This window comes from Chelonia mydas, chromosome 3 (genome assembly GCF_015237465.2).
Source record: "Chelonia mydas isolate rCheMyd1 chromosome 3, rCheMyd1.pri.v2, whole genome shotgun sequence".
NCBI lineage: Eukaryota > Metazoa > Chordata > Testudines > Cheloniidae > Chelonia > Chelonia mydas.
Window position 1 is genome coordinate 138,068,901 of NC_057851.1, and position 25,477 is coordinate 138,094,377.

Sequence of the window (25,477 nt, forward strand, 5' to 3'; positions counted from 1 at the left end):
GTTTGATTCCCCATAGTTTAAATTCCAGGGTATTACTAATTAAGAGGGCTCTTGGTTTTTGGTACTGTTTCTCTCCCTTTATGTGTGAAACTTGCAAGCTGCTAATTGTGTTAGTACATTCTAAGACAGAGTCTGTTCTCAAAGCAATTCTTTGTAACAACTACTCACACAGAGAGAGACTCAAAGCAATACTCTGTAACAACAGAAACAGCACCCAGAGACTCTCTGCCCTTTTGTTGTATTCATCTCGCTTTGTTAACAATTGTGATTAAAATAGAGATAGAGGATGGATGTGGATAGATGCTTGGTGTGGATAATAACTGAATGTTCAGGGAGGTGCCAGCCTAAGAATCCAGTGTCCAACGGCTGAAGAAGGCATCAAGTGGAAATAACCAGAGGACCCCCAGAGGGCAGACTGGAATCCACTCAACAGCCTCAAGAATGGGAGAACCAAAGAACAAGATAACATCTGGCAGCACAGAGCCGTCAGGAATGTGCCATCTGCTGATTGATTCAGCAACAGCATGATGAAGCAATTCCCATAGACTGGCATAGGAAGAAATTCCTATAAAAATGGACTCTAGAAAGTGAGAACTTTGGGGTCTGATTCTGCAAACCAACTTCCAGGAGCATCAGATGAGCATCTGACAAGGCCCTGCTCCCTCCTCACGTCCAGGCCACCTGGCCAGTGGCTTGGCATGAGCAACTCTAAGGCTGGTAACTATGATAACAACCTTGCAGAACCTGTGTGTGTGTGTGTGTGTGAGAATGTGTGAAGAAATATGAAATTGAATGGAATGTTATAGCTATAACTAACTGCTTACTATTATTCTTTCTGTATTCGCAATAAATGTGGCATTTTGCCTTTTCCCCTTTAATAAGATCCTGCTGGTTTTTATTTTATTGGTCGAACATTTGAAGGCAGCAAGCTTAATACGAAGAAGAAGAAAAAACACTTTTTAGCACAACATGCAGTTAGCCCATGGAACTCATTTCTACAAGATATCATTGGAGCCATGAGTTTAGCAGGATTGAAAAAAGAATTAGACATTTATATAAATAATGAGAACATCCAGAGTTACATTAATAAAGATGAAGAATATCCAATAATTTGGAATGTACATAAACCCTCACACTTCAGGGGATAAGCTGTCCCTCTAACAAAGGGATTTAGGAAGCAACCACTTCTGTGGTAATCTCAGGGTTTACTGCCCTTTCCTCTGAAACATCTGGTACTAGCTACTGTCAGAGACAGAATACTGGACTAGACAGATCTCTAGTCTGATCCAGTTTAGAAACTCCTTTGTTCCAAAAGTCTCACATCTCCCATAATTGCCTTACATACAAATTGAACAGGAGGAGAATGGACAGAGCAGACGAACAATTGCCCAACACTATCCTTTGGGATCAGCCAAGGAGGACAGGGTCACACCAGACTAATACGGAGAATTCCAGGTGGGTTTTAAAGGCAGGACAGCAGCACCTTGTAGCATCCAACAGTATTCAAGACCACCAGTCAAAAAGAATCAGCAAATGTGCCTGACCTTTGTTTACTGACTCACAGATTTCAGAACATAAAACAAGATCCTTGCCACTGGCTTAGAAGAGATTAGCTCGATAGAGTATGTGAATAAAAAAAATAAATCTATAAATATTTTGCAAAAGCTTGTTTCTAATTTTCCTAATCAGATATACAAGATGCATTAATATCAATCAACTGAGTATTTCTAAGAGAAATTTAAAGAATCTGGGTTATATAATCCTGGATACAAATACTATATGTAGATCCAGCATCAGTCATTCTGGCAAGCAGGTACTAATTATTATCTTATCTTAGCATCGGGGGCCCCAAAACTGCCATGATTTCCCTTGTTATTGTTTATGTGATGATTACAACTTTTATGAAAGCTGTTAGGAAAATAAGAAGGACAAATAAAGTTTTGGCATGAAAATGAGGATAGATTAGATAGATTAGATATAAAAAAATTACCTTTTCTGTATCAATAAAAACAAATACAACAACTGAAAACAATAAAAGAAGTTGACTCAACAAGATCCAATAATGGATAGTTATTAATCACGATACAAAAGATTACTACAGCTGTTTGGACTCAGTTGCTAGATAGTTATTTTAGATCCTGGAAATTCATTAGAGAAACAGCCAAATTTAAAAATACTTTCCAAAATTGTAGTGTCAGTGATTCCCCTCATCCACTCCTGTATTTCTCAAATAGTCATTGGAAACTCTGTCTTCCAGTGACTTCCAGCAGGACACCCAGCTGCAACAAGTAAGTGTGCTATTAACTCTTTATTGGCCTGATCCTGAACTACTGATGCAATGGGAGCTTTGCCATCGACTTCACTGGGTGCAGGATTAAGCTCTATACTTAAAATATTGATTATCCAGAGGAAGACCAAAAATAGAATCAATCAGTAAACTATGATCTGCAATAAGTCTACCTGAATATTTGTTTCCAAAATTTTACCATGTTAGGGCACAACCACCATATAGGTTTCAAATCCCCTTACCCTTAACTTGCACTCTCAGCAAGTTTGCAGATGACACTAAACTGGGAGGAGAGGTAGATACGCTGGAAGGTAGGGATAGGATACAGAGGGACCTAGACAAATTGGAGGATTGGGCCAAAAGAAATCTGATGAGGTTCAACAAGGACAAGTGCAGAGTCCTGCACTTAGGACGGAAGTATCCCACACACTGCAATAGACTAGGGACTGAGCGGCTAGGCAGCAGTTCTGCAGCAAAGGACCGAGGGGTTACAGTGGATGAGAAGCTGGATATGAGTCAACAGTGTGCCGTTGTTGCCGAGAAGGCTAACGGCATTTTGGGCTGTATAAGTAAGAGCATTGCCAGCAGATCAAGGGACGTGATCATTCCCCTCTATTTGGCATTTGTGAGGCCTCATCTGTAGTACTATGTCCACTTTTGGGCCCTACACTACAAGAAGAAAAAATTTGAAAGAGTCCAGCAAAAGGCAACAAAAATGATTAGGGGCTGGAGCACATGACTTATGAGGAGAGGCTGAGGGAACTGGGATTATTTAGTCTGCGGAAGAGAAGAATGAGGGGGGGATTTGATAGTTGCTTTCAACTACCTGAAAGGGGGTTCCAAAGAGGATGGATCTAGACTGTTCTCAGTGGTAGCAGATGACAGAACGAGGAGTAATGGTCTCAGGTTTAGGTTGGATATTAGGAAAAAAATTTTCAGTAGAAGGGTAGTGAAGCACTGGAATGCATTACCTAGGGAAGTGGTAGAATCTCCTTCCTTAGAAGTTTTTAAGGTCAGGCTTGACAAAGCCCTGGCTGGGATGATTTAGTTGGGGATTGGTCCCGCTTTGAGCAGCGGGTTGGACTAGATGACCTCCTGAGGTGCCTTCCAACCTTGATATTCTATGATTAAGACTCTACTTTATTTATGTTTGCTGTTAGATAATTTTTAGTGTCTTACCCCTTGTTCTTAATCTGCAAAAAAGTTTTGGATGAAATCTTAAGATTAATAAAAGTTAGGAACAATGGGACTGGATGCCCATCATTAAAAAGATAAACATATGCTATCAGAACAGGCTGTTTAATCTCTTTCTCACCACTCCTTGCCAAACTGGTCAACTGAACTGGGGAGAGAACTTTCTCAAAAAGATTAGGATTTGTGCCTAAGATATTTTGGTCCGTAACCGCCAGAGATGATAAATTGAGGCTATATGAAATGTAAAGGCCCTGATTCTGCAATGTGTAGTAAGCAAGAGGATTGCTACATCTTTGCAGACCCCACACTGGAGTCAACATGGTTCTGTGTAGCACCCACACACTGCACATTGCAGGACTGTCTGGATCTTAAAATCCTACAATGGGAATATCATTGACATACTTCCCAGGAGTACCCAGGGTTGAGGGGGCACCTTGTTACCACCTGTCCTGAGCGTGAGGAAGTCTTGTCTGTGCCTGCTTCCTGATTCCACCGGCTACAGGCATTACAAGCACTCCCTTCTCAGGCTGTGCAGGCTCCACTGTCCATCTGCAGGTTAGTGGTAGATACACTTCAACCCCTGTACCCTCTGAGAGTCCCTCGGGAGTGTCCAGCCCCTGTTCCACTGCAAACTTGCTGTAGTCACAGATTCACTGCTCCCAACGGGAGTAGTACAACCCAGCTTACCAGTTACACCTCAGATCACTGCCCTGCTTAACACCCAGCACTTAGATATGTTTGTAGTGAAAACAAGCAAAAGTTTAATTAACAAAGAGGATAGATTGAAATGATAGCAAGTGGAAGTACTGGAAACAAATATACATATAAAACAAAAACATAACATGCATTCTAAAACCTGGGTTTACTTAACTAGTTACTTTCATGTCTTATAGGGAAAGACTCCCCACAATCGTTTCAGAGTATTACAGCCAGGCTTGGTGATGATCTTCTGTGCATGAGACAAGTCATGCTGTCAGCTTGCCTCCTCAGTGGAAAAGATTCATGGTGTCCTCTTGCACCCCCAGCTATACCCCTCAATTCATTCTCTATACTGGTTAGCAGGACATCCCCTGCTGGTTGTTTTTTCCCCTGAATGCTGCTTTCTTGCCAATTTCACAATTTCCTGATTAGCATTTGGGTCGGTCTGTAGATAGGCCTCTGTTGCGAAGTGAACAATATACATAGGGTTGCCAATTTTGGTTGGACATATTCCTGGAGGTTTCATCGTATGACATAATCTTTAATTAAGGATTGAGCTTTAATTTCTGAAGACTCCAGGACAATCCTGGAGGGTTGTCAACCCTAAATACACAATACAAACAAGCAGCCAGAGAAAGATAAGCATCTCTTCCCGCCTGCTGGACAGGACCATGTTTATCACTTTCTGTTGCCCTGCCTTAACTCACATACCTGAAGGACATCATTTTTATTACTGATGTATAGTTCCTTAAACATTATTCAAACATACATTTTGCAATGATTATGACTACCAGTGGGCCATTGACTCTCAGTAGAGACTTTATAACACTGACAGACCCCGTTGTCAGCAGGCAGGGTCAAACCTGAGACCTCTGGAGCTAAATGCATGAGTCTCTACTGTATGAGCTAAAAGCCACGTGGCTCTTAGCTAAGGCTGTAGCAGACTCATTAATCTCTAAGTGGTCTCGGTGCTACTAGAGGGAACGGAATACCACACCCAGGAGGTATGTGTGTTACAACTTCACATGCTACCTTTTAGTGAATTATGTATATTCCTGAACCCGGGGATTCCTGTAGAACTCTAAGCACTCCTTGTGCCCTCTGCCAGTTGTCACCGAGATGTCCCTGGGACACAATCACGCTTCTTTTGTCTGGAAGGCCAACCCCCCTTTAATATTTACTACATCTTCCTCCTTTGCAAGTGCAATATATCTTGCACTTGCAGGTGGATGGGCTCTCTGTCTTTTCTATGTTTAGCTTTGTGATATTTATCATAAAACAGGCTTGATTATTGGAGGCATTTACATGCATTATGCACATTACAGGCAACAATGGCAGTACCACCTATTTCTAAGGCTACCCGAGGCTTCCCATGAAACTACCATTTTCAGTTGGTTACAACTTTGCCAAACTTTAACCTTTGAAAAAAATTAAGCCAAATTGATTCAGCTGTTTCCAAGAACAAAGCTAGGGAAAAATATATTTTGCCCATGTGATCTTTTCTCTGAGAAGCTCTAGGGTGCCCCATACTTTTGGACTGGGGACTCAGAATTTGGCATGTGCCTTTTTGTGTTCCTATGAAAATCCACCCAAATTTGATCAAGTTATAAGCCTTGGGGGACGGGGACGGGGGGAAATCACAGTTCACACATGCTCAGTAGACAGCTTTGGAGCTAAATTCCCTGAAGACTCCATCCATACTGAGCATGATGCAGCCCAGGGCTAAGCAGGATTTTTCCTGCAACTGCAGATCTGGGATGCTGTAGGCTGGGTCAGTGGAACTGAGAGCAGGGAGACTGTGCCTCCCATGCTCTCAATGTCCCCTTGCTGGGCCCAGGCAACATGGAGAAGGAAGCTACCAGATTCAAATGAATAAGGCCAAAGAGCGGGACCTGGGACAGGAAGCAGATTGATACATGGACCCTAGGGGGAGTGTGTGTGGGCGGGGGGACAAAGAGTCTGGGACAAGGATCTGTGGAAGACGGGGACAAACACTGAGACTGGACAAGAAGCCCAAGGAGGAAGACTGGGACTGGCAGCCGGTGAGGATAGGGAACATGGACAGAGGCAATTGGAGGCCAGGGTGGCAAAAAGAGATCAATTGAGGACCTAGGAGGTGAGCGCTGGGAGTGGGCAAGAAGACTGGAACATGAAGTCCAGAGGGGTGACTCTAGGACTTGCTGGGCCAGGAAACTGAGAGGAGATATCTGAGGAGTGGAGACTAGGTGAGGAGATTTGTATGAGGAGCCAGGGCTGGGGAAGACAGAACTGACAGAGGCAGGATGAAGCAGATGGGGTCAAACTTTGAAGGAATGGGTAGAGGAATCTGTCCCCCTAGAGCACCCTCCCCTTCAAAACCTGGACTGGATCCCAAGGTTCAAATCTCATCATTCCTCTGCTGTCAGCAAATATCTGTGGAAAAAAGTATATGACCATGTAATGAAAGACTATAATACATATTTGTATTACTTGTGTAGATTTGCACTCACTATAGACGCACACCCTTGTGGGTGGATATGGCAGAGCAGGTTTTTCCAGTCTGGTGGCCCCTGTTGATGGTTGCTTCAGTCCAGCAGTGGTCTGCCTCCTCATGACTCAGGCTGCCTCCAACTGGGTCACATTTTAGTTCCACCCCATCTTCCCCCGTGGCCAGTAGGGGAACCTGAGCCCTCCCATTACAATCGGTTTTACAGCTCAGGGACCCTATAACCAGCAGCCAACATCTGCTCTGTCAGACTCCTTGATAGTGCCTCCAAGGACTTCTTCCGACTATAACTTTTCTACAGGCCTTCTCTCCACAACCTCCTGAGATGCATCCTTCATCCAGAGCTAGGGCTGTCCAATGGAACCCCTCAACAAAAATCCCAAACAAAAAGTACAAACTTAAATAAACTTTGGACCTCTTCAGGCTTCCTCCTTGCTCTGCATAAGCCTGTTTCCCCACAGATCCACCCACTCTCTACTATCATAAGAGAAACTGCAGAGTTTTTCACTCTCTCCCTGGAGCCCCTCAAACATCAGTCCAGATTCCCCTTAGGCTATACAATCTCTTGGGCTTCACTACCTGCAGGTTCCCCCTCATTCAGAACCACCCACCTCTGCCCCAGGCTTCCTGTTGGCTCAGGATCCTCTGGTTCTAGTTCCACATCTGCCTCCTAGCCATCTCTCTGCCTTTAGCTAAGAGAAGAGACACCTGACTACCAGTCTCCTACCTAGCCTTTTCCCCACTACTCCTTTATGAAGACCCAGCTCCTTCCCAGCTGGGTTTGATCATCAGCTATGTCTAATACCTCTCCAGGTGCCACCTGGTAGCCTAATTGGGCTCAGGCTCCTGTTAACCATGGTTGACCAGTGTGGGACTTATATACCCCCATCACAATTTGCAAACATTATGGTCTTTTCAAAGTGGAAGTCAAAATTATTTTGAAGGGGTCTTTGTTTTTAATACATGGATTTATGCCTGGATATATTCTTCCACCATGAGTAACCTATTTGATTATGACCCAATCATACATATGAAGTCCTTGATAAAAACAGCACTGATCTCGAAGGGGTCAGTCTTAGGCCTATACAGCTTTCCATTTTTATACAGTTACCATCTATTGACCTGATACTCATCAATTCATAAATAATGTAGTTTTTTTTATTTTTGAGTGGGAGTAACGGAGGTTCCTTGTTTCGTGAGGGGAGAGAAATGCTGCCTTCTTATCTCCAGTAACCTTTGTTGTTGTGGAGGGTTAGACATAGTTTTCTCTCTAATCTCTTTTACGTGCTCACAGGCTTCCGGCCTTTTGCAAATAAGAGGTGAGTGTTCTTTGATCTTCCCTCAAACTTGCAGAGCTTCACTGGGTATGTCTTCACTCCAGGGTTAACTCAGGGGATTGGCATGCAAGCCTGAGCACCTGAGCTAGGCTAGCCCAGGTGTGTACAGCCACACTGCAAAGCCATAGCTGAGTTTCTGGAGCCTCATTGGTGCTACACTCACCCATAGCTGCAGTAAGCTGAGCTGCTCTATGATTGTTTCCCAGTGAATTGTGGAAGAACTTTTTCTGTTCTTCTGGCACAGGAGGGGAGGAGGGGGGAATTGTGGGATGACATTAGAAGACTATCAGTATTCAAATGGTTTAGCCCATGTGCCCATCACAAAATGGGGGGGTGGGGGTTACCAGCCTGTGTGAAAGCCCCACTCAGGCTTTAGCTTATACTCCAGGATTGCCCAGTAACCCTGGGTTGAAAGCACCACTAAACTAGGGTCAGAGATTTTTGTATGTGGATGGGAAAGGGGTTAGAGACCTTTACCCAAGAGCCCAAGTTACTTCTGCAGTGAAGACATACCCACTGATACCACAATGTTTCATGCCTGCCCTTGCTACTTCCTGTTTGCTGTATCTGAAGTGCAGCCGCACTAGCAAATACATCAAAGGCATAGTCAGCTGGGAAACACAAGTGTATATTTCAACAATATATCCCACGCTATTCTTCTCCAGAAATAACCATTTGATATTTATGGAGACAGATGACTTTGTTCCTATTGCTAAAAATGTGTTTCTGCCAAAAACATGAAAAATGTGTGTCAGTAACTTAGTGAGACACAGTGTTATGAACTTCAAAAAACTAGTTGCTCCATTGGAGCAGAGAGTTCAAAGAGTTCATGAGAGATCAAAGTGAGAACAGCACAAAAGCACTCTCCTCTACTTTAAAAATGGTACAAATTCCAAGGATAGGCAGACATTTATTCTGAAAACTCCCTTTACCAGAGAAAGCGCAATTACTTTCAATATGTGACCCACATGAGGCCATGTAATGACACAGAGAGAGCAAAGATATTAAACTTTCCTGCCCAACGTCAAACCTTAGTCAGATTCTACCCATGTTGACTTATGCTATACCTTACAAATATTGAGAAAGTCCCTGGAGGGAGTGGGTTAGGGTGGAACTGTGCTTGACAGGGGATCTGATGGTCCTTAAAATCCCCTCATCTTGCTTCTTCCACTCTGTCCTACTTCCCCTCTCTCATGGTCTCCTTCATCCCTAACCTCCCATTCTTGCTCCTGTTGTCCTTTGCTCTTCATTAATTGTCCTTTCCTTTGCCTGCGTTTCTTTGCCCCCTTCCTCTTCTTGGTTCTCCTTACCTCATAGTTCTTCACTGTGGTTCTTTCCACCTTAACATCGGTCTCTCTTCCTTCCTTAGTGGATCATTGCATTTTAAGCCTCTTCTCTTCCCTGGCTTGGTTTGGTGGCTGCACACAGATGCTGCTTATTCATACAGATCCCACAACACTGGGACTGCTCCTCGGCTGCCTATATTCAGGGCCCTGTATATTTTGCTTGATCTACATTTTGTGGCAACATTCCTGGATTTGGTGGAACTCTGATACAGCTGACTGGAAATTCTACAGTACCTTCATTTAACTTTTTAAAATTCTGATTGTTTTTATTAATTACACATGAAAATGAATAATACTACCAGTAAAGTATCTCTCATCCCCCCCCCCCCCCCCAAAAAAAAAAAAGGGAAGCAGTTTAGGACTCTGCGAAAAGCACAATAGCAAGATGGTTCCATAAAAACCATCATCAGGGAAAAAGTTAACAATGCTGCCATTCAAAAATTGGCCTCTCCAACTTTATTTGAGGGGTCCTTCTCCTTCAATAATTCAAGCGCCTGTTCAAAAATGGGTGAATAAAGTTAGGCTCCTAAATATTTAGGTGCAAAAATTAAGTTAGGTTTCTAAATCCTTATGAACCCATTTTTTTATATCTTCGCTAAATCGTCTGACTTACATTTGAAAAGTAGTAGTCCAACTGCACTGAAATGGAGGTGGGGTTACATAGTGTAAAGGAGAGTATAATTTGAAATAATGAGTGTAGATGCCAAGTGTGTACTTCCATTAAAAATAGAATAGATTAGTTTTTAAATCTATTTTCTAAAGAAGATAAAGAGGGCTGCCTGGGGCTGATTTCTAATAGCTCATATTAACCTTCCTTTACCACCAGAATGTGTGTCTATATATAACTTTACATCAAAAATATGCTAACATTAAGGTTTTAAAGCCAAGCATAAAAGTTAGAAAATGCCAGACTTAAGGGTGCCCTTTCCTCTCCAGCTGGCTTCGCAGCTTTTCCTCCTCCCCCTGCATTCAGATCAGTTTGCTTATTTGTTCTTCTCCTCCACACCACCTGGCACCAAGGACAGGGGAGACAGTCACTGTTCTCAGTTCCAGTACCTGGGGCCACTGCCAAGAGTAGCAATTGCAAATAAAGTCCTGCTCGGCCTCTGCAACCATGGGCTAGAGCATGCTCAGTTGCTCTGTGAGGATGGCACATGCACTGTTCAGTCACAAGCAGGAACTGTGAAGGGATGGAGCATGTTCATTGAGGACAGAATCTTCAGAAAATTTAGGGATCAAATCTAACAGAGGCTTATGACTTGGCCAGATTTGGACAGCTTTTTACAGGAATAATCAAAGGCACGTCCTTGACTCAGAATGGTCCCTCTGCAAAGTTTAAAGTCCCTGCTCCAGTGCACGGGAGGCTAGAATGTCTCAACAAAACAGTTATAAGAATTTTCTGAGTGTGGGCCAAACAACGTATTTTTTCATAACCTTGTTCTCAGAAGTGGCTGAACCGTTTTAGCTGAATGTGAACCCGTGGACTCACCAGCCCCAAGGCATTCAGATGACAATCACTGTGGTGACTTAGCTCTCTTCCTAAGCCCCATGAGTCCACCTCTTCCAGGGTTAGGATTGTTAATCCTCTAGGATTGTCCTGGAGTCTCCAAGAATTAAAGATTGATTTTTAATTAAAGATTATGTCATGTGATGAAATCTCCAGGAACACATCAAACCAAAACTGGAAACCCTATCCGCAGTATCAAAGTCCAACAAGTCTTCTGCTTTTCTCCTGAGCTTCTCTGTAGCCCTCCTGGGTTTATTTTAGGCTCCATGATCTTAGAAACCACCTTTCAACAGCAGCAGTCACACTCACTAGGCAGCCTTCAGCATCCAGCCTTTCTTTGGCCTCTTCAGAAGCAGCACTCCTTCCTGCTACAGCTCTCTGTTCACCAGTGGAGTACAAACTCAGTAGCCACAGCCAGCAATCTTTGCATGCTTAAATTTTAGAACTGGGAATAGAATCCAGATGTACTGGTCCACAGTTCTATGTTTTAACATAAGGGATTCCTTCCCCCAATAATCTCAACTACACTGGTTTAAGTTTTGGGTAACTCCTTTTGGAGTCACTGGTGTAACTCCAGATTTAATCCAGTGTAGCTGAGGTCAGAATCTGGTCCAATGCAATTAAGCCAGGGGTGAGTTTTGCCCAAATAGTCCACCTTGCAGACATAATTTCTTTTTCTTAAATCAACTGTGCCACATCAGCCTGAATTCAGCAAAAACATGCCCAGCACCCTGAAGTTGTTTGGATGTAAAATTAATTGGTTTAGAAGAACTAGGACTATTTCATCTTTGAATCTGTGGTTTTTCTATTAAATAAACCTTTTGTTTATTTTGATCCCAAGATAGTGTCTGGTGTGCAAATCTTGTGCTGTTTGTGTGTCAAAGGGAATTGATAATTGGGGGAACAGTCTGAGTGCCTGGTACTTAAGATCTCGGGGAGAATGGATTTGGGGAGACTCGGGACTGGAAGGGCTGTTGGTGTCATCCTGCAAAAAGTAACTAGGCTGATAGAAGCCAGGGGGAGCCCTTGTACTTGTCAGGAAATTGAATCAATGCTGCACAGCACAAAGGCCCCCAGGGTTACAGGGCAGGTGATAACAGGATTTCTTACCCATCTGGGTGATCCCCACGATGTCACTATGGTGTAATCACAATGCAGGTGATCCCTTTGAGGTCTGTAGTACTTCCCAAATAGCAAACAGTAATGCTGTGAGTAGCTGATCCCTATGTCGAAGGTCCTGAGTGAATAACTTGGGGAGCATTTTCTTCAAGGTCTGATTAAACCACTCAACCAGCTCATCAGTCTGAGGGTGGTATGCAGATATCCAAAGGGTCTTCATCTTCAACAAGCTGCAGACTTCCCACATCATACGGGAAGTTAAACTGATTCCCTGTTAAAATCTCTTCTGGGATTCTGACTCACACAAAGACTCAATAATTCACTAATGATTATTTTGGCACACATGGGTCACAATGGTACAGCTTTGTTGGAGACTAGCTGGAGCAGCTAGGAGGGCATTAAACTACCAATACCAGGGGAGGGTACTAAGGAGGCAAATGCAGTACAAAACTCAAACTCAAGATGTCATGAACAAATGGCACTGATGTGGCAAAGAATGTGAAGAGAAGAAATTTTTCAATTGCTTATATACCAAACCTAGGAGTCTGGGTAACAACTAAGAATTAATTAGCAATTCTCATTGATGAGGGAAAAAATTATATAACTGGCATTACTAAAACTTGGTGGGACAATTCACATGACTGGCTAGAATGTGTTTAGGAAGAAGAGAATGGGTAAAAGAGGATGAGGGGTGACACATGATATTAAAGACATCTTACCTGTTTTAGAGTTATCAGTAACTCAGAACCACAGAATTCTGAATGTATATGGATCAATGTGCTAACTAACAAAGCCCAATTTGGCGTCTGGTGGGGGTCTGTTACAGGCCACTGACTCAAACCAGAGAACAGGATGAGTTCCTCTTTACAGACAGGTGCTTAATGTCTTGCCAGAAACAATGTTGTTATGGGGAGTTCAATTTGGGAGACATATTCTGGAGAACTCATGCAGCCAGTAATAAAACATCGTTCCAGTAATTAAAAATTACAGATCATAATTTTCTAGCACAGAAGGTGCTGCACCCAATACAAGGTAGCTCTATTTTGGTCCTCAATAGGACAGATAAAGAATTAATCACTGGACTGGATGTTGGCGGTTGCCTAGGGATGTGTGATCATAACCTGATTACATTCAATATGGGCAAACAGAGGACAGTCCGAACAAGTAATATATAAACTTGGTGCTGCAAGAGGATCACTCTCTCAAAGATGAGGAAAATTATGAGTGAAATTGATTGGAAGAAAAAGATAGACAGGAAAACATGAATGAAAATTGGGAATTCTTAAAGGAGAGTTTATTAGATGAACAAAAAGCCATGCTTTCACCCAGACCACACCGCACAATCCATTGTCTACAGCCAAGCTCTACGATACAACCGCATTTGCTCCAACCCCTCAGACAGAGACAAACACCTACAAGATCTCTATCAAGCATTCTTACAACTACAGTACCCACCTGCTGAAGTGAAGAAACAGATTGACAGAGCCAGAAGAGTACCCAGAAGTCACCTACTATAGGACAGGCCCAACAAAGAAAGTAACAGAACGCCACTAGCCATCACCTACAGCCCCCAACTAAAACCTCTCCAACGCATCATCAAGGATCTACAACCTATCCTGAAGGACGACCCATCACTCTCACAAATCTTGGGAAACAGGCCAGTCCTTGCCTACAGACAGCCCCCCAACCAAATACTCACCAGCAACCACACACCACACCACAGAATCACTAACCCCGGAACCTATCCTTGCAACAAAGCCCGTTGCCAACTGTGTCCACATATCTATTCAGGGGACACCATCATAGGGCCTAATCACACCAGCCACGCTATCAGAGGCTCGTTCACCTGCACATCTACCAATGTGATATATGCCATCCTGTGCCAGCAATGCCCCTCTGCCATGTACATTGGTCAAACTGGACAGTCTCTACGTAAAAGAATAAATGGACACAAATCAGATGTCAAGAATTATAACATTCATAAACCAGTCAGAGAACACTTCAATCTCTCTGGTCATTCGATCTCTGACCTAAAAGTCGCAATATTGCATCCGATGAAATGAGCTGTAGCTCACGAAAGCTTATGCTCAAATAAATTGGATAGTTTCTAAGGTGCCACAAGTACTCCTTTTCTTTTTGCGAATACAGACTAACACAGCCGCTACTCTGAAACCTGACAATAATAAGGAGTTTTTAAAGAATATTAGTAACTAAGGAAATCCCAGCAATGGTATAGGTGAATAGACACATTATTAGATAGAATTGGTAGAATTGTTAGCAATGACGCAGAAAGTGTTCAATAAATATTTCTGTCTGTATTTAAAAGAAGCAGGATGATATATTGTATCACATGAGACTGATGAACTACTTTCCAGACCATCAGAATTCCCTAATAACTTGTACCCAAGAGTTATAAAAAGTGAGCTAGGAAGATCTCTGGCCCATCAATTTTAATTTTAAATACATTTTAGAATACCAGGGAAATTCCAGAAGACTGAAAGAATACTAATATTGTGAAATATTCAAAAAGTGCAAGCAGTATGCCCTGGGTAACTGTAGGCAGGTTAGCTTGACATCAGTCTTGGGCAAAACAATGGAAAAGCTGATATAGGATTCAATTGCTAAAGAATTAAAAAATAGGAATACAATTAATTACAGTCAACATGGTTTCATGGAAAATAGGTCTTGTCAAACAAACTTGATTTTTCTTTTTTTTTAATGGCATTTCTACTTTGGTTAACAACGGTAAAGAATTTGCAGCCATGCTGCAGCGCAAGATATACTTTCTGCCATCTCCGACCAGCTAGGAGACTCCATCCCATCCTAGAAGACAATGACCTGGCCTCAGTTATTCATGCCTTCCTCACCTTTTGGCTACAGCAATACAATATACTTGGGCATGAAGCTGTCAGCATTTAGGAAACTCCAACTAGTACAGAACACTGCAAGGCACCTCCTCAGCAACAGAGGCTATCATGCATACATCACCTACCTGTCCTTCCTCCTTACAGTGGCTTCCTATAGGATTTTGAATCAAGTTCAAGGTCCCGTTCCTTATCTTTAAGGTGCACAATGGCGTGGGCCCAGGATATCCAAAAGATTTCCTAAGCTCCAGGAACAGAGACTATGGTCAACAACTCCACTCCTCAGCCACAACGGAACTCTCTGCAGTAGGGTAAAGCTTGTCTGTGTAGTAGATAAGAACTTTCTCTGCGGTCAATCTTAAACTGTGGAATGAACTCCCTCAGGAACCATCACAAACCTCACCACCTTCTGCTCCAACTGCAAGGCACATTTCTTTGATCTTGCCTTCTCTAACAAACACAAAGCAACACATATATTTAAATAACAAAAACAAACAAACAAACAAAAAAGCTAAAACCCTGCCAAAACAACATACTCCCCTGCACATGTTCCTATCCCTGGGATAGGATGAGAGAAAAAACACCATACGAGAGTTGTGTAGTCACATTGCTTTATGCACTGCTGGAAGGTGCTCAGATGTCATGCTCATCACTGCAGAATAAGGGCCTCCATAGAATAGATACAATATACTTAGAACTGCACAACATTCTGGTTAAAAAGTTAGCACTATCCAATACCCATAAAGCACATTTTAAATGGATTACAAAATAGCTAGTTGGCAGGACTCAAAAAGTAGTTGATGGTAGATAATCATCACAGAATGTGGGTGTTTCTAGTGGGGTTTTGGAGAGATCAATACTAGGCGCAACACTATTCAACATTTTCATTAACAACTGGAAGTAAATATAAAATCACTGCTGTTGAAGTTTGGTAGATGATACAAAGATTAGCGGACTGGTAAATAATGAAGAGGACAGAGCAGTCGGATTCAAACAAAATATGTTTTAATACATCTAGGAACAAGGAATGCAGGCAGTAAGTAGCAAACGGAGGCGGCGGGAGGATTGTGTCCTTGAAAGCAGTGATTCTGAAAAGGATTTAGGGATCATAGCTTCATAGAGCTGTAAGGCTGGAAGGGACCTCAAGATCCATAAAATCTGTCTCCCCATACAGAGCCAGGACGAAGTATGCCCAGACCATCCTTGACAGGTATTTGTCCAACCTGTTCTGAAAAACATCCAGTGATGGGGATTTCACAACCTCCCTTGGCAGTCTGTTCCAGAGTTTAACTATCCATACAATTAGAAAGTTTTTCGTAATGCCTAACCTAAGTCTCCCTTGCTGCAGATTAAGCCCATTACTTCTTGTCCTCCCTTCAGTGGACACAGAGAACAATTGATAACAGTCCTCTTTCTAATAGCTCTTAACATATTTTAAGAATGTTATCAAGTCCCCACTCAGTCTTCTTTCTCCAGATTAAACATGCCCAGTTTTTTAAAAACTTTCCTCATTTTCAGGTTTTCTAAGCCCTTTATGATTTTTGTAGCTGTCTTCTAGACACTTTTCAGTTTGTCCACATCTTTCCTAAAGTGTGGTGCCCAGAATTGGACAATACTCCAGTTGAGGCCTCACCAGTGCCACGTAGAGAGGAACAATTACCTCCTGTGTCTTACACGCAACATGCCTGTTAATACTCCTTTTTTATCACAGCATCACATTGTTGGCTCATATTCAATTTGTGATCCAGTATAACCCCCAGATCCTTTTCTGAAGTATTATTGCATAGCCAGCTATTGCCCATTTTCTAGTTGTCTGTTTGATTTTTCCTTCCTGGATGTATTTCTTTGCACTTGTCTTTATGGAATGGCATTTTGTTTATTTCAGACTTGTCCAAGGTCATTTTAAATTCTAACTCTGTCATCCAAAATCCTTGCAATCCCTCCAAGCTTTGCATCATCCACAAATTTTACAAGCATAGTCTCCTCTCCATTATCCAAGTCATGAATGAAATGGACAAGCAACTGAACATGTGTTCCCACTGCTGTGATAAAAAGAGCAAATGGGATCCTTGGATATATGAGTAGGAAACTGATTTTACCTCTGTTTATGGTATTGTGAGACTCATATTAGAATACTGCACCCAATTCTGCTGTCCACATTTTAAAAAGGATGTTGAAAAACTTGGAAAAGGCACAGAAAAGAGCCAAAAAAATTATTCAAAAGCTGGAGAAAATGCCATACGTGAGAGATTTAAAGAGATCAATTTGTTTAGTTTATCAAAAAGAAGCCTGTGACATGTCTAGATTATGGTATACAAGTACACATGGGTAATAAAGGGTTTTTTAATCTATCTGAGAAATGCAGAAGAAGAACCAATGACTGGAAGTTAACGGCAGACAAAATCAAATTAGAAATTTATGTTCAAACTTTTAAAAGTGAGGGCAATCAACCAATGGAATAAACTACCAAGGGAAGTGGTTGATTCTCCATCTCTTGATGTCTTCAAATCAAGAGTGGATGCCATTCTAGAAGATACATGTTAGTCAAACACAGATTATTGGTATTGCCATATAGAGCAATTATATGATTTTTGAAGAAATTTGGATCCTCTTTCTAGATACATTTGGATAAAAATATTGAGATGACTCAAAGAATGCCAAACCTCCAGACTACCTAACCCCTCCTCTTTCTTTCCCCTCCCCTATCCTGTTTGTTTCTTCTCCCTATTCATATAATGTTTTCTATATTATTACTGTTAATCCCCCTTAACATGTTATGTCTATGTAGTGTTGTCTGGTTTTGTATTGTCTGGTCTGGCAGCTTTAATGAGTTACGAAACTGCATAATTGCTTACTTCTATTGTAGATCCAGTGAAGCATGTGATTTGCTATAATGACTGGGCTGTGGCTGCCTTGCCTACTGGTTGGAACAGAGGTAGTCAGGCCTAGTGGCCAAGTCAGGAGCTGAGTTATCAAGTGTGGGGAGCAAGCCAGCGCTGACAGCCAGAGACCAGGTGTCAGCTGTCAGAGCAACGGCCAGAAACCGAATGCCAAGTCTAGGGAACAAGCTGGAGCCAAGAGTTGGAGCCAGACTATCAGTCAGAGTGGGGACAGGAGCAAGAAGGGAGGGCCAGGAACAGGAAACCAGTAGTAGGAAAACAGAAGTGGAACCAGGGTCAGGGAGCAGGATACAGAAGTGGGTTCCAGAGCAAGTGCGGGGAACATGATGGGAGCTGAGAGCAGGAATAGAAATGCAGCTGCGGGCATGGAATGCTGTTGAGAGCCAGAAACCCAAGCCTGCTGCAGGGTTTAAGACTGTGGATGAGGGAGTCTTCAGCCAATCAGGAGGCCTGTTTCATTAGCTGAGTCATCTGAGAGCAATGAGCTGGGTCTGGGTTCAGCTGTGAGTCTCGAACCTGATATTTGGAAAAAATATCAAAATGGAAGTCATTTATCTTCTTATATTTTTCATTGCCTGCTTCTTTATGAAAATCAATAAAAAATTATTATTAATAATAAAAAGAATAGTTACCAGGCTCAATACAGGAGAAACTGGATGAAATTCTATGGTAATATACAGGAGGTCAGACACAGACTAATGATCTAATGGTCTCCTCTAGCCAGAAAATGTCTCAATCTATTAAACGCTTTTACTAGACCCTCTGCACCCACACCTTTATCAGTTTCCCCCTCCATGTGGATGTTTGGAGCAGTCAATGGTGGTGTCAGGATTACAGACTGTAAATACCTCCTTAGGGAGAGGCAGATACCACTAAATTATGCAGCAATTCTATGCAGAAATTCATGAAGAAAATTCCCTTTATGCAAAACGGGGCCTTTTAATACAAATCCTCAGGAATGCTCAAATATAGGTGTAACCAAGTATTGGGGGTAGCCGTGGTAGTCTGTATCCACAAAAACAACAAAAAGAAAAGGAGTACTTGTGGCACCTTAGAGACTAACCAATTTATTTGAGCATAAGCTTTCGTGAGCTACAGCTCACTTCATCGGATGCATACTGTGGAAAGTACACAAGATCTTTTTATACACACAAAGCATGAAAAAATGGGTGTTTACCACTACAAACGGTTTTCTCTCCCCCAACCCCACTCTCCTGCTGGTAATAGCTTATCTAAAGTGATCACTCTCCTTACAATGTGCATGATAATCAAGGTGGGCCATTTCCAGCACAAATCCAGGGTTTAACAAGAACGTCTGGGGGGTGGGGGGGTAGGAAAAAACAAGGGGAAATAGGTTACCTTGCATAATGACTTAGCCACTCCTAGTCTCTATTCAAGCCTAAGTTAATTGTATCTAATTTGCAAATGAATTCCAATTCAACAGTCTCTCGCTGGAGTCTGGTTTTGAAGTTTTTTTGTTGTAATATCGCAACTTTCATGATCCATTGTCTACAGCCAAGTTCTGCGATACAACTGCATTTGCTCCAACCCCTCAGACAGAGACAAACACCTACAAGATCTCTATCAAGCATTCTTACAACTACAATACCCACCTGCGGAAGTGAAGAAACAGACTGATAGAGCCAGAAGAGTTCCCAGAAGTCACCTACTACAGGACAGGCCTAACAAAGAAAATAACAGAACGCCACTAGCCGTCACCTTCAGCTCCCAACTAAAACCCCTCCAACGCATTATTAAGGATCTACAACCTATCCTGAAGGATGACCCAACACTCTCACAAATCTTGGGAGACAGGCCAGTCCTTGCCCTCAGACAGCCCCCCAACCTGAAGCAAATACTCACCAGCAACCACATACCACACAACAGAACCTCTAACCCAGGAACCTATCCTTGCAACAAAGCCCGTTGCCAACTGTGCCCACATATCTGTTCAGGGGACACCATCACAGGGCCTAATAACATCAGTCACACTATCAAAGGCTCGTTCACCTGCACATCCACCAATATGATATATGCCATCATGTGCCAGCAAAGCCCCTCTGCCATGTACATTGGTCAAACTGGACAGTCTCTATGTAAAAGAATAAATGGACACAAATCAGATGTCAAGAATTATAACATTCATAAACCAGTCGGAGAATACTTCAATCTCTCTGGTCACGCGATTACAGACATGAAAGGTGCGATATTACAACAAAAAAACTTCAAAACCAGATTCCAGCGAGAGACTGTTGAATTGGAATTCATTTGCAAATTGGATACAATTAACTTAGGCTTGAATAGAGACTGGGAGTGGCTAAGTCATTATGCAAGGTAACCTATTTCCCTTTGTTTTTTCCTACCGCCCCCCCCCCCCCCCCACTCCTCAGATGTTCTTGTTAAACCCTGGATTTGTGCTGGAAATGGCCCACCTTGATTATCATACACATTGTAAGGAGAGTGATCACTTTAGATAAGCTATTACCAGCAGGAGAGTAGGGTCGGGAGAGAGAAAACCGTTTGTAGTGGTAAACACCCATTTTTTCACGCTTTGTGTGTATAAAAAGATCTTGTGTACTTTCCACAGTATGCATCCAATGAAGTGAGCTGTAGCTCACGAAAGCTTATGCTCAAATATATTGGTTAGTCTCTAAGGTGCCACAAGTACTCCTTTTCTTTTTGCGAATACAGACTAACACGGCTGTTACTCTGAAACAAAAACAACAAGAAGTCTGGGTGGAAAAGAGCTATTCAAGCCCAAATTAATGGTGTTAAATTTGCAAATGAATTTTAGTTCTGCTGTTTCTCTTTGAAGTCTGTTTCTGCAGTTTTGAACAAGCTTGAACAGGGACTGGGAGTGGCTGGCTCATTACAAAAGCAGCTTTCCCTCTCCTGGAATTGACACCTCCTCATCTATTATAGGGAGTGGACTACATCCACCCTGATCGAATTGGCCCTGCCAACACTGTTTCTCCACTTGTAAAGTAACTCCCTTCCCTTCATGTGTCATTATATAATGCCTGCATCTGCAATTTTCACTCCATGCATCTGAAGAAGTGGTGTTTTACCCACGAAAGCTTATGCCCAAATAAATCTGTCAGTCTTTAAGGTGCCGCCAGACTCCTTGTTGTTTGTATAGGTGTAACCAGTGATCAACACTAACAACAGCAACAATTGCTCAATTAATTAAACTATTTTTATCATAATAAATAGCAACATTTTACTTCTTTTACAATTTTAGAGTCAAAGTGAACAAGGGCAATTGGATTACATCAACTAAGTATGTATAATTTCATTAATGGTGAACCATGCACCTTATCATTACGCTGACAGTTAAGTCTGATCACAGAAAGATTCAAAAATTTGACATTCTGCTATTTCCATCAGAGATTTCTGTGCATGATAGCAAGTAAGTTAAAAGAAAACAAGATGTATTTTGTGGATGCATCTCAAAGTAGTGGCCTGCATATTTTCAAATACCATTCACTGACTATTCAGACAAAAATGAAATGTTCCTACCCCAGAAAAATCCTTCATCTGTCCTCTCTATAGCTCTTTTCCATGTAACTTGAAAATAGCATTACTATTTAAAATAATTTTTCAAATATTGATTAGTTCAATAAAAGTCATCAAAGTTATTTGTATTAACAGTAAAATTTATTAAAGAAAAGGTGTTGTCATTATAGATACAAAGTTGTTGGGATAACATATAACACTGAGAACCATTTTGTATGGATCCAGAAACTTGGTAAAACTGAGGACTTCATGATGGAATTTTGGAATTAAAAAGGAATCGAGGTGGAGATATTCCAGCCTAAAGAGTTCTCCAGATTCCATTGAACTGTACCAAGCCACATTAGTATTATATGAATTTCACAGCAACACTACAGATGCTAGCTCCTTCAAAGAAAGATATAGGATAGTATTCCTTCACATAGTTTTTGAGTGCTGTAGTGGTGTTCACTGTTTTCTATGTTTTAGAAGCTATCAGAAACCACTCAGAACAGAAGTGTGCATTAAGCTAAGTCTTGTACATGTGCATACAGTTAATAAACAAGATTATTTGAGAGCCACCTGCGCCCTGGTAGTGTCTTCCTATTATTTTGGTTGTGTAACAGGGAAAAGACAACACTAAACAAATGTTTCTAGATCTATAACAAACAATTTTTGGTAACTTTAGCCATTTTCCCTGATTTTAATTAATCTGACAACAAAACAAAGTTCCTATAGATTTCTTCATTTGTAACTATCATATAATTTGTTAAAACATTACAGCCAGATTTCCAACACATTGGTTAAATACTGCTTTTTGTTGATATTTACAAAGAAAATATACAAAAAAATATTGTATGTTTACTAACAAAGAAAGCACACATTTAAAATTGGGGTAATAAATTTGTCAGACCAGAAATAAAGGTTCACTTCTGGGAGTGGCATATGCTTAACTCTGCATCATGAAAGAACAGTCACAGGTAGGTGTCACTAAGGTTGACCCAATACCTATTTTGTCAAGCACAGCCAATCAAAACCCAGCTCCTATTCAAACTCCATCTACAAAATGAAATGAGGGGATGGAATCACATCTCACACATAGTGCTCAAGAACAAACCTGTGGGTCAGGAAGTGACATGTCCCAGCTCCTTCAGAACAGTCTGAGAGTTGTGGGGAGTGACCCAAGACACAATTTGTCACCTAGACTCAGTCAAACCCCAGATCCCTATTCAAGCCCTGTACAATATGGAAGAGGTGTGAGATCTGACATGGGGCAGCATATTGCACAAGAACAAAGCTTCAGATCAGAGAGTGGGATGTCCCAGCTCCTTCAGAACCACAGGACGGTCACAGGGACATATCACTTGAGCTGACCAAGACATTTTTGTCACATGCAGCCAGGCAAAACACAGTTCCTTATTAATGCACCATTTGCAATATGGAAGCGGGGTTGGGACCAGACTTTACAAACCCGTGAAAAAAACGCAGAAATTGGGGATGTTTTTGGCTTAATTGGCTTGTGAGTTGCTTGTTGGCTAGTTTTTGGCTTGTAGCTTGTTGCTTGTAGCTTCTTTTTTTTTGATCGGCTCCCAGCAAGCAGGGGCAAGGGGGAACAAGCAGGGGTAAGGTGGTGAGAGAATCAGTGGTGCACAGTGGGCCCAGCACAGCCCCAGACTGCGTGCCGGGGGATCTAGTCACATAGAGAGTTGGGGTTCTTAGGGACTGGCTTGTTTTGGCATTGGTTTGAAATGGGATTAGCTTGATTTTTGGCTTATTGTGAAAGTCAGGGTGCTTATTTGCCACCGAAATTTGGCAACTGTGGTAGGGACCTCACATCTTACAGCGCATTGCACAGGAGCAAAGCGAGTGATACCTCCCAGAGCCTTCAGAACATGTTGAGAGGGGCCAGGTGACCTGAGCCTCATTTTGTCACAGCCAGCCGGTCACCACCCAGCCTCTGATTGGATTATTTAAATTCATGGATAATTACTGAGACACTGACAGGCGATTAGAAATTAAAAGTTTTGACCACATTCCATGGATGACATTTCTAAAAGTGGGACGTGGCCATTTGAAATAAGTTTGGTCTTTGAATAAGGAGGCACTTAACAAGAAACCGGGAGTAAAGAACCAACTTCAGCCTCTTAACCCGAATCCGGTCGTCCAGACTGATCCAGTCGGCAGTGAACAGGGCCAGGAGCATCACCTCGCCAGTCGCAGGAGGGAGCCAAGGTAGAAATCCAGCACCCAGCCCCTTCCACTGGGGTCAGAGCCACCGTCTGCACCGCCAGCCCACTGCAAGAGCCCGCACGCACACACACCCCAGCAAACCTCCTCTCCCCTACAGAGCCACCAGACACCCTTTGCCACACAGTGAGCCCGCCCCCCTAGAGAGCCACCCAGATACACTTTGCCAGTCAGCGAGCCCAACCCCCCGGGGGGCCACCCAGTGAACTCCCCCACCCCGAGAGCCACCCAGAGACCCTTCTCCACCCAGCGAGCTCCGCCCCTGAGAGCCACCCAGAGACCCTTCTCCACCCAGCAATCCCACCCCTCCCCCTCGGGAGCCACCCAGAGACCCTTCGCCACCCAGCGAGCCCCCTCTACCCCCCCCAGGGAGCCTCCCAGACACCCTTCGCCACCCAGTGAGACCCCCCACCCCCAGGGAAACATCCAGACACTCTTCGCCACCCAGCAATCCCACCCCACCCCCCCGGGAGCCACCCAGAGACCCGTCGCCACCCAGCGAGCCCCCCCTACCCGCCCCAGGGAGCCTCCCAGACACCCTTCGCCACCCAGTGAGCCCCCCTGCCCCTCCAGGGAACCACCCAGACACCCTTCACCACCCAGCGAGCCCCCCCCGCCCCCCAGGGAGCCACCTAGAGACCCTTCGCCACCCAGCGAGCCGCCCCCCCCCCAGGGAGCCACCCAGAGACCCTTCACCACCCAGCGAGCTCCCCCCCCCGAGAGCCACCCAGAGACCCTTGGCCACCCAGCGAGACCCCCCCAGGGAGCCACCCAGACACCCTTCGCCACCCAGCGATCCCACCCCCCCCGGGAGCCACCCAGAGACCCTTGGCCACCCAGCGAGACCCCCCCAGGGAGCACCCAGAGACCCTTCGCCACGCAGCGAACCCCCCCCAGGGAGCCACCCAGAGACCCTTCGCCACCCAGCGAGCCCCCCCCAGTGAGCCACTCAGAGACCCTTGGCCACCCAGCGAGCCCCCCCCAGGGAGCCACCCAGAGACCCTTGGCCACCCAGCGAGACCCCCCCAGGGAGCCACCCAGACACCCTTCGCCACCCAGCGATCCCACCCCCCCCGGGAGCCACCCAGAGACCCTGGGCCACCCAGCGAGACCCCCCCAGGGAGCACCCAGAGACCCTTCGCCACGCAGCGAGCCCCGCAGCGCGCCCTCGCCCCACCCGCCCCCCCGTGGCCCGCCAAGCGGCGGCGGCGGGGCTCGCGGTACCTGTGGAAGTAGTGCGCGCAGAACATGCCGCAGAGCAGCCGGCAGCCCAGGGGCTCCAGGCGCGGCGGGCTGCGCAGCGCCAGCAGCAGCGCGGGCACCAGGAAGGAGGGCAGCTCCTGCAGGAACCAGGCGCAGCGGGCAGGCAGCCTGGCCCAGGGCTTGCCCGGCTTCTCCTGGTGTTTCCCGTACCTGGACGGGGCACGGAGGTTGAGGCAGAGCAGCAGGAACCCCAGGGCGCCCAGGAGGGAGCTGAGGGCGAGCACCAGGCTCGGGGAGCACTGCATGCTAGGGGTGGCGACAGGGCAGCCCAAGCCACCGCCAGCCCCGGCATTAATAGAGCAACGGTCACCCCGCCCAGCCGGGCTGCCTCCACTTGGGCTGACTAGACTGCGGAGCCCCTCCTCGAGGGAGGGGGAGCTGGGGCAGGGAGGGGCGGCCCGACTAGACTGGCCCCTCAGACCGGGAATCCCGCGCCCCTCACCTGCGCTCCGACCACCTGCCCCTTCTTTGGGCGTCTGGAGAGGGCTCGCTGCGCAGCGCGCTGAAGTCACCGGGAAGATTCCCATTGATCTCAGCGGACTTTGGATCAGGCTCCCCATGTCAGCGTCTTTTCCTTTCCCTAGACAATCTTTGGACCAAAAACCCGGCTACCACTGGAGATGGGAACGTATATAAAGGTGTCAGAAGCTCAGTAGGAATATTTAGCGCTGTGCTTCATGCAAGGGTTAATACTAAAATGTCTGTTAGGCTATAGCAATAAAGGGCCGAGAAATAGG

The 25,477-nt window shown here is 44.2% G+C and overlaps 1 protein-coding gene across 1 annotated transcript in view; it reads right to left on the reverse strand.

The window, feature by feature from the left end:
- Window positions 1-24,985, reverse strand: part of SRD5A2 (steroid 5 alpha-reductase 2) — a 61,626-nt gene extending 36,641 nt beyond the window's left edge. Inside the window, exon 1 of the mRNA XM_037895375.2 lies at window positions 24,702-24,985. Within this exon, the coding sequence (XP_037751303.2) occupies window positions 24,702-24,985 (284 nt within the window). The remainder of the gene's footprint in view (window positions 1-24,701) is intronic.
- Between the last annotated feature and the right edge of the window lie 492 nt (window positions 24,986-25,477).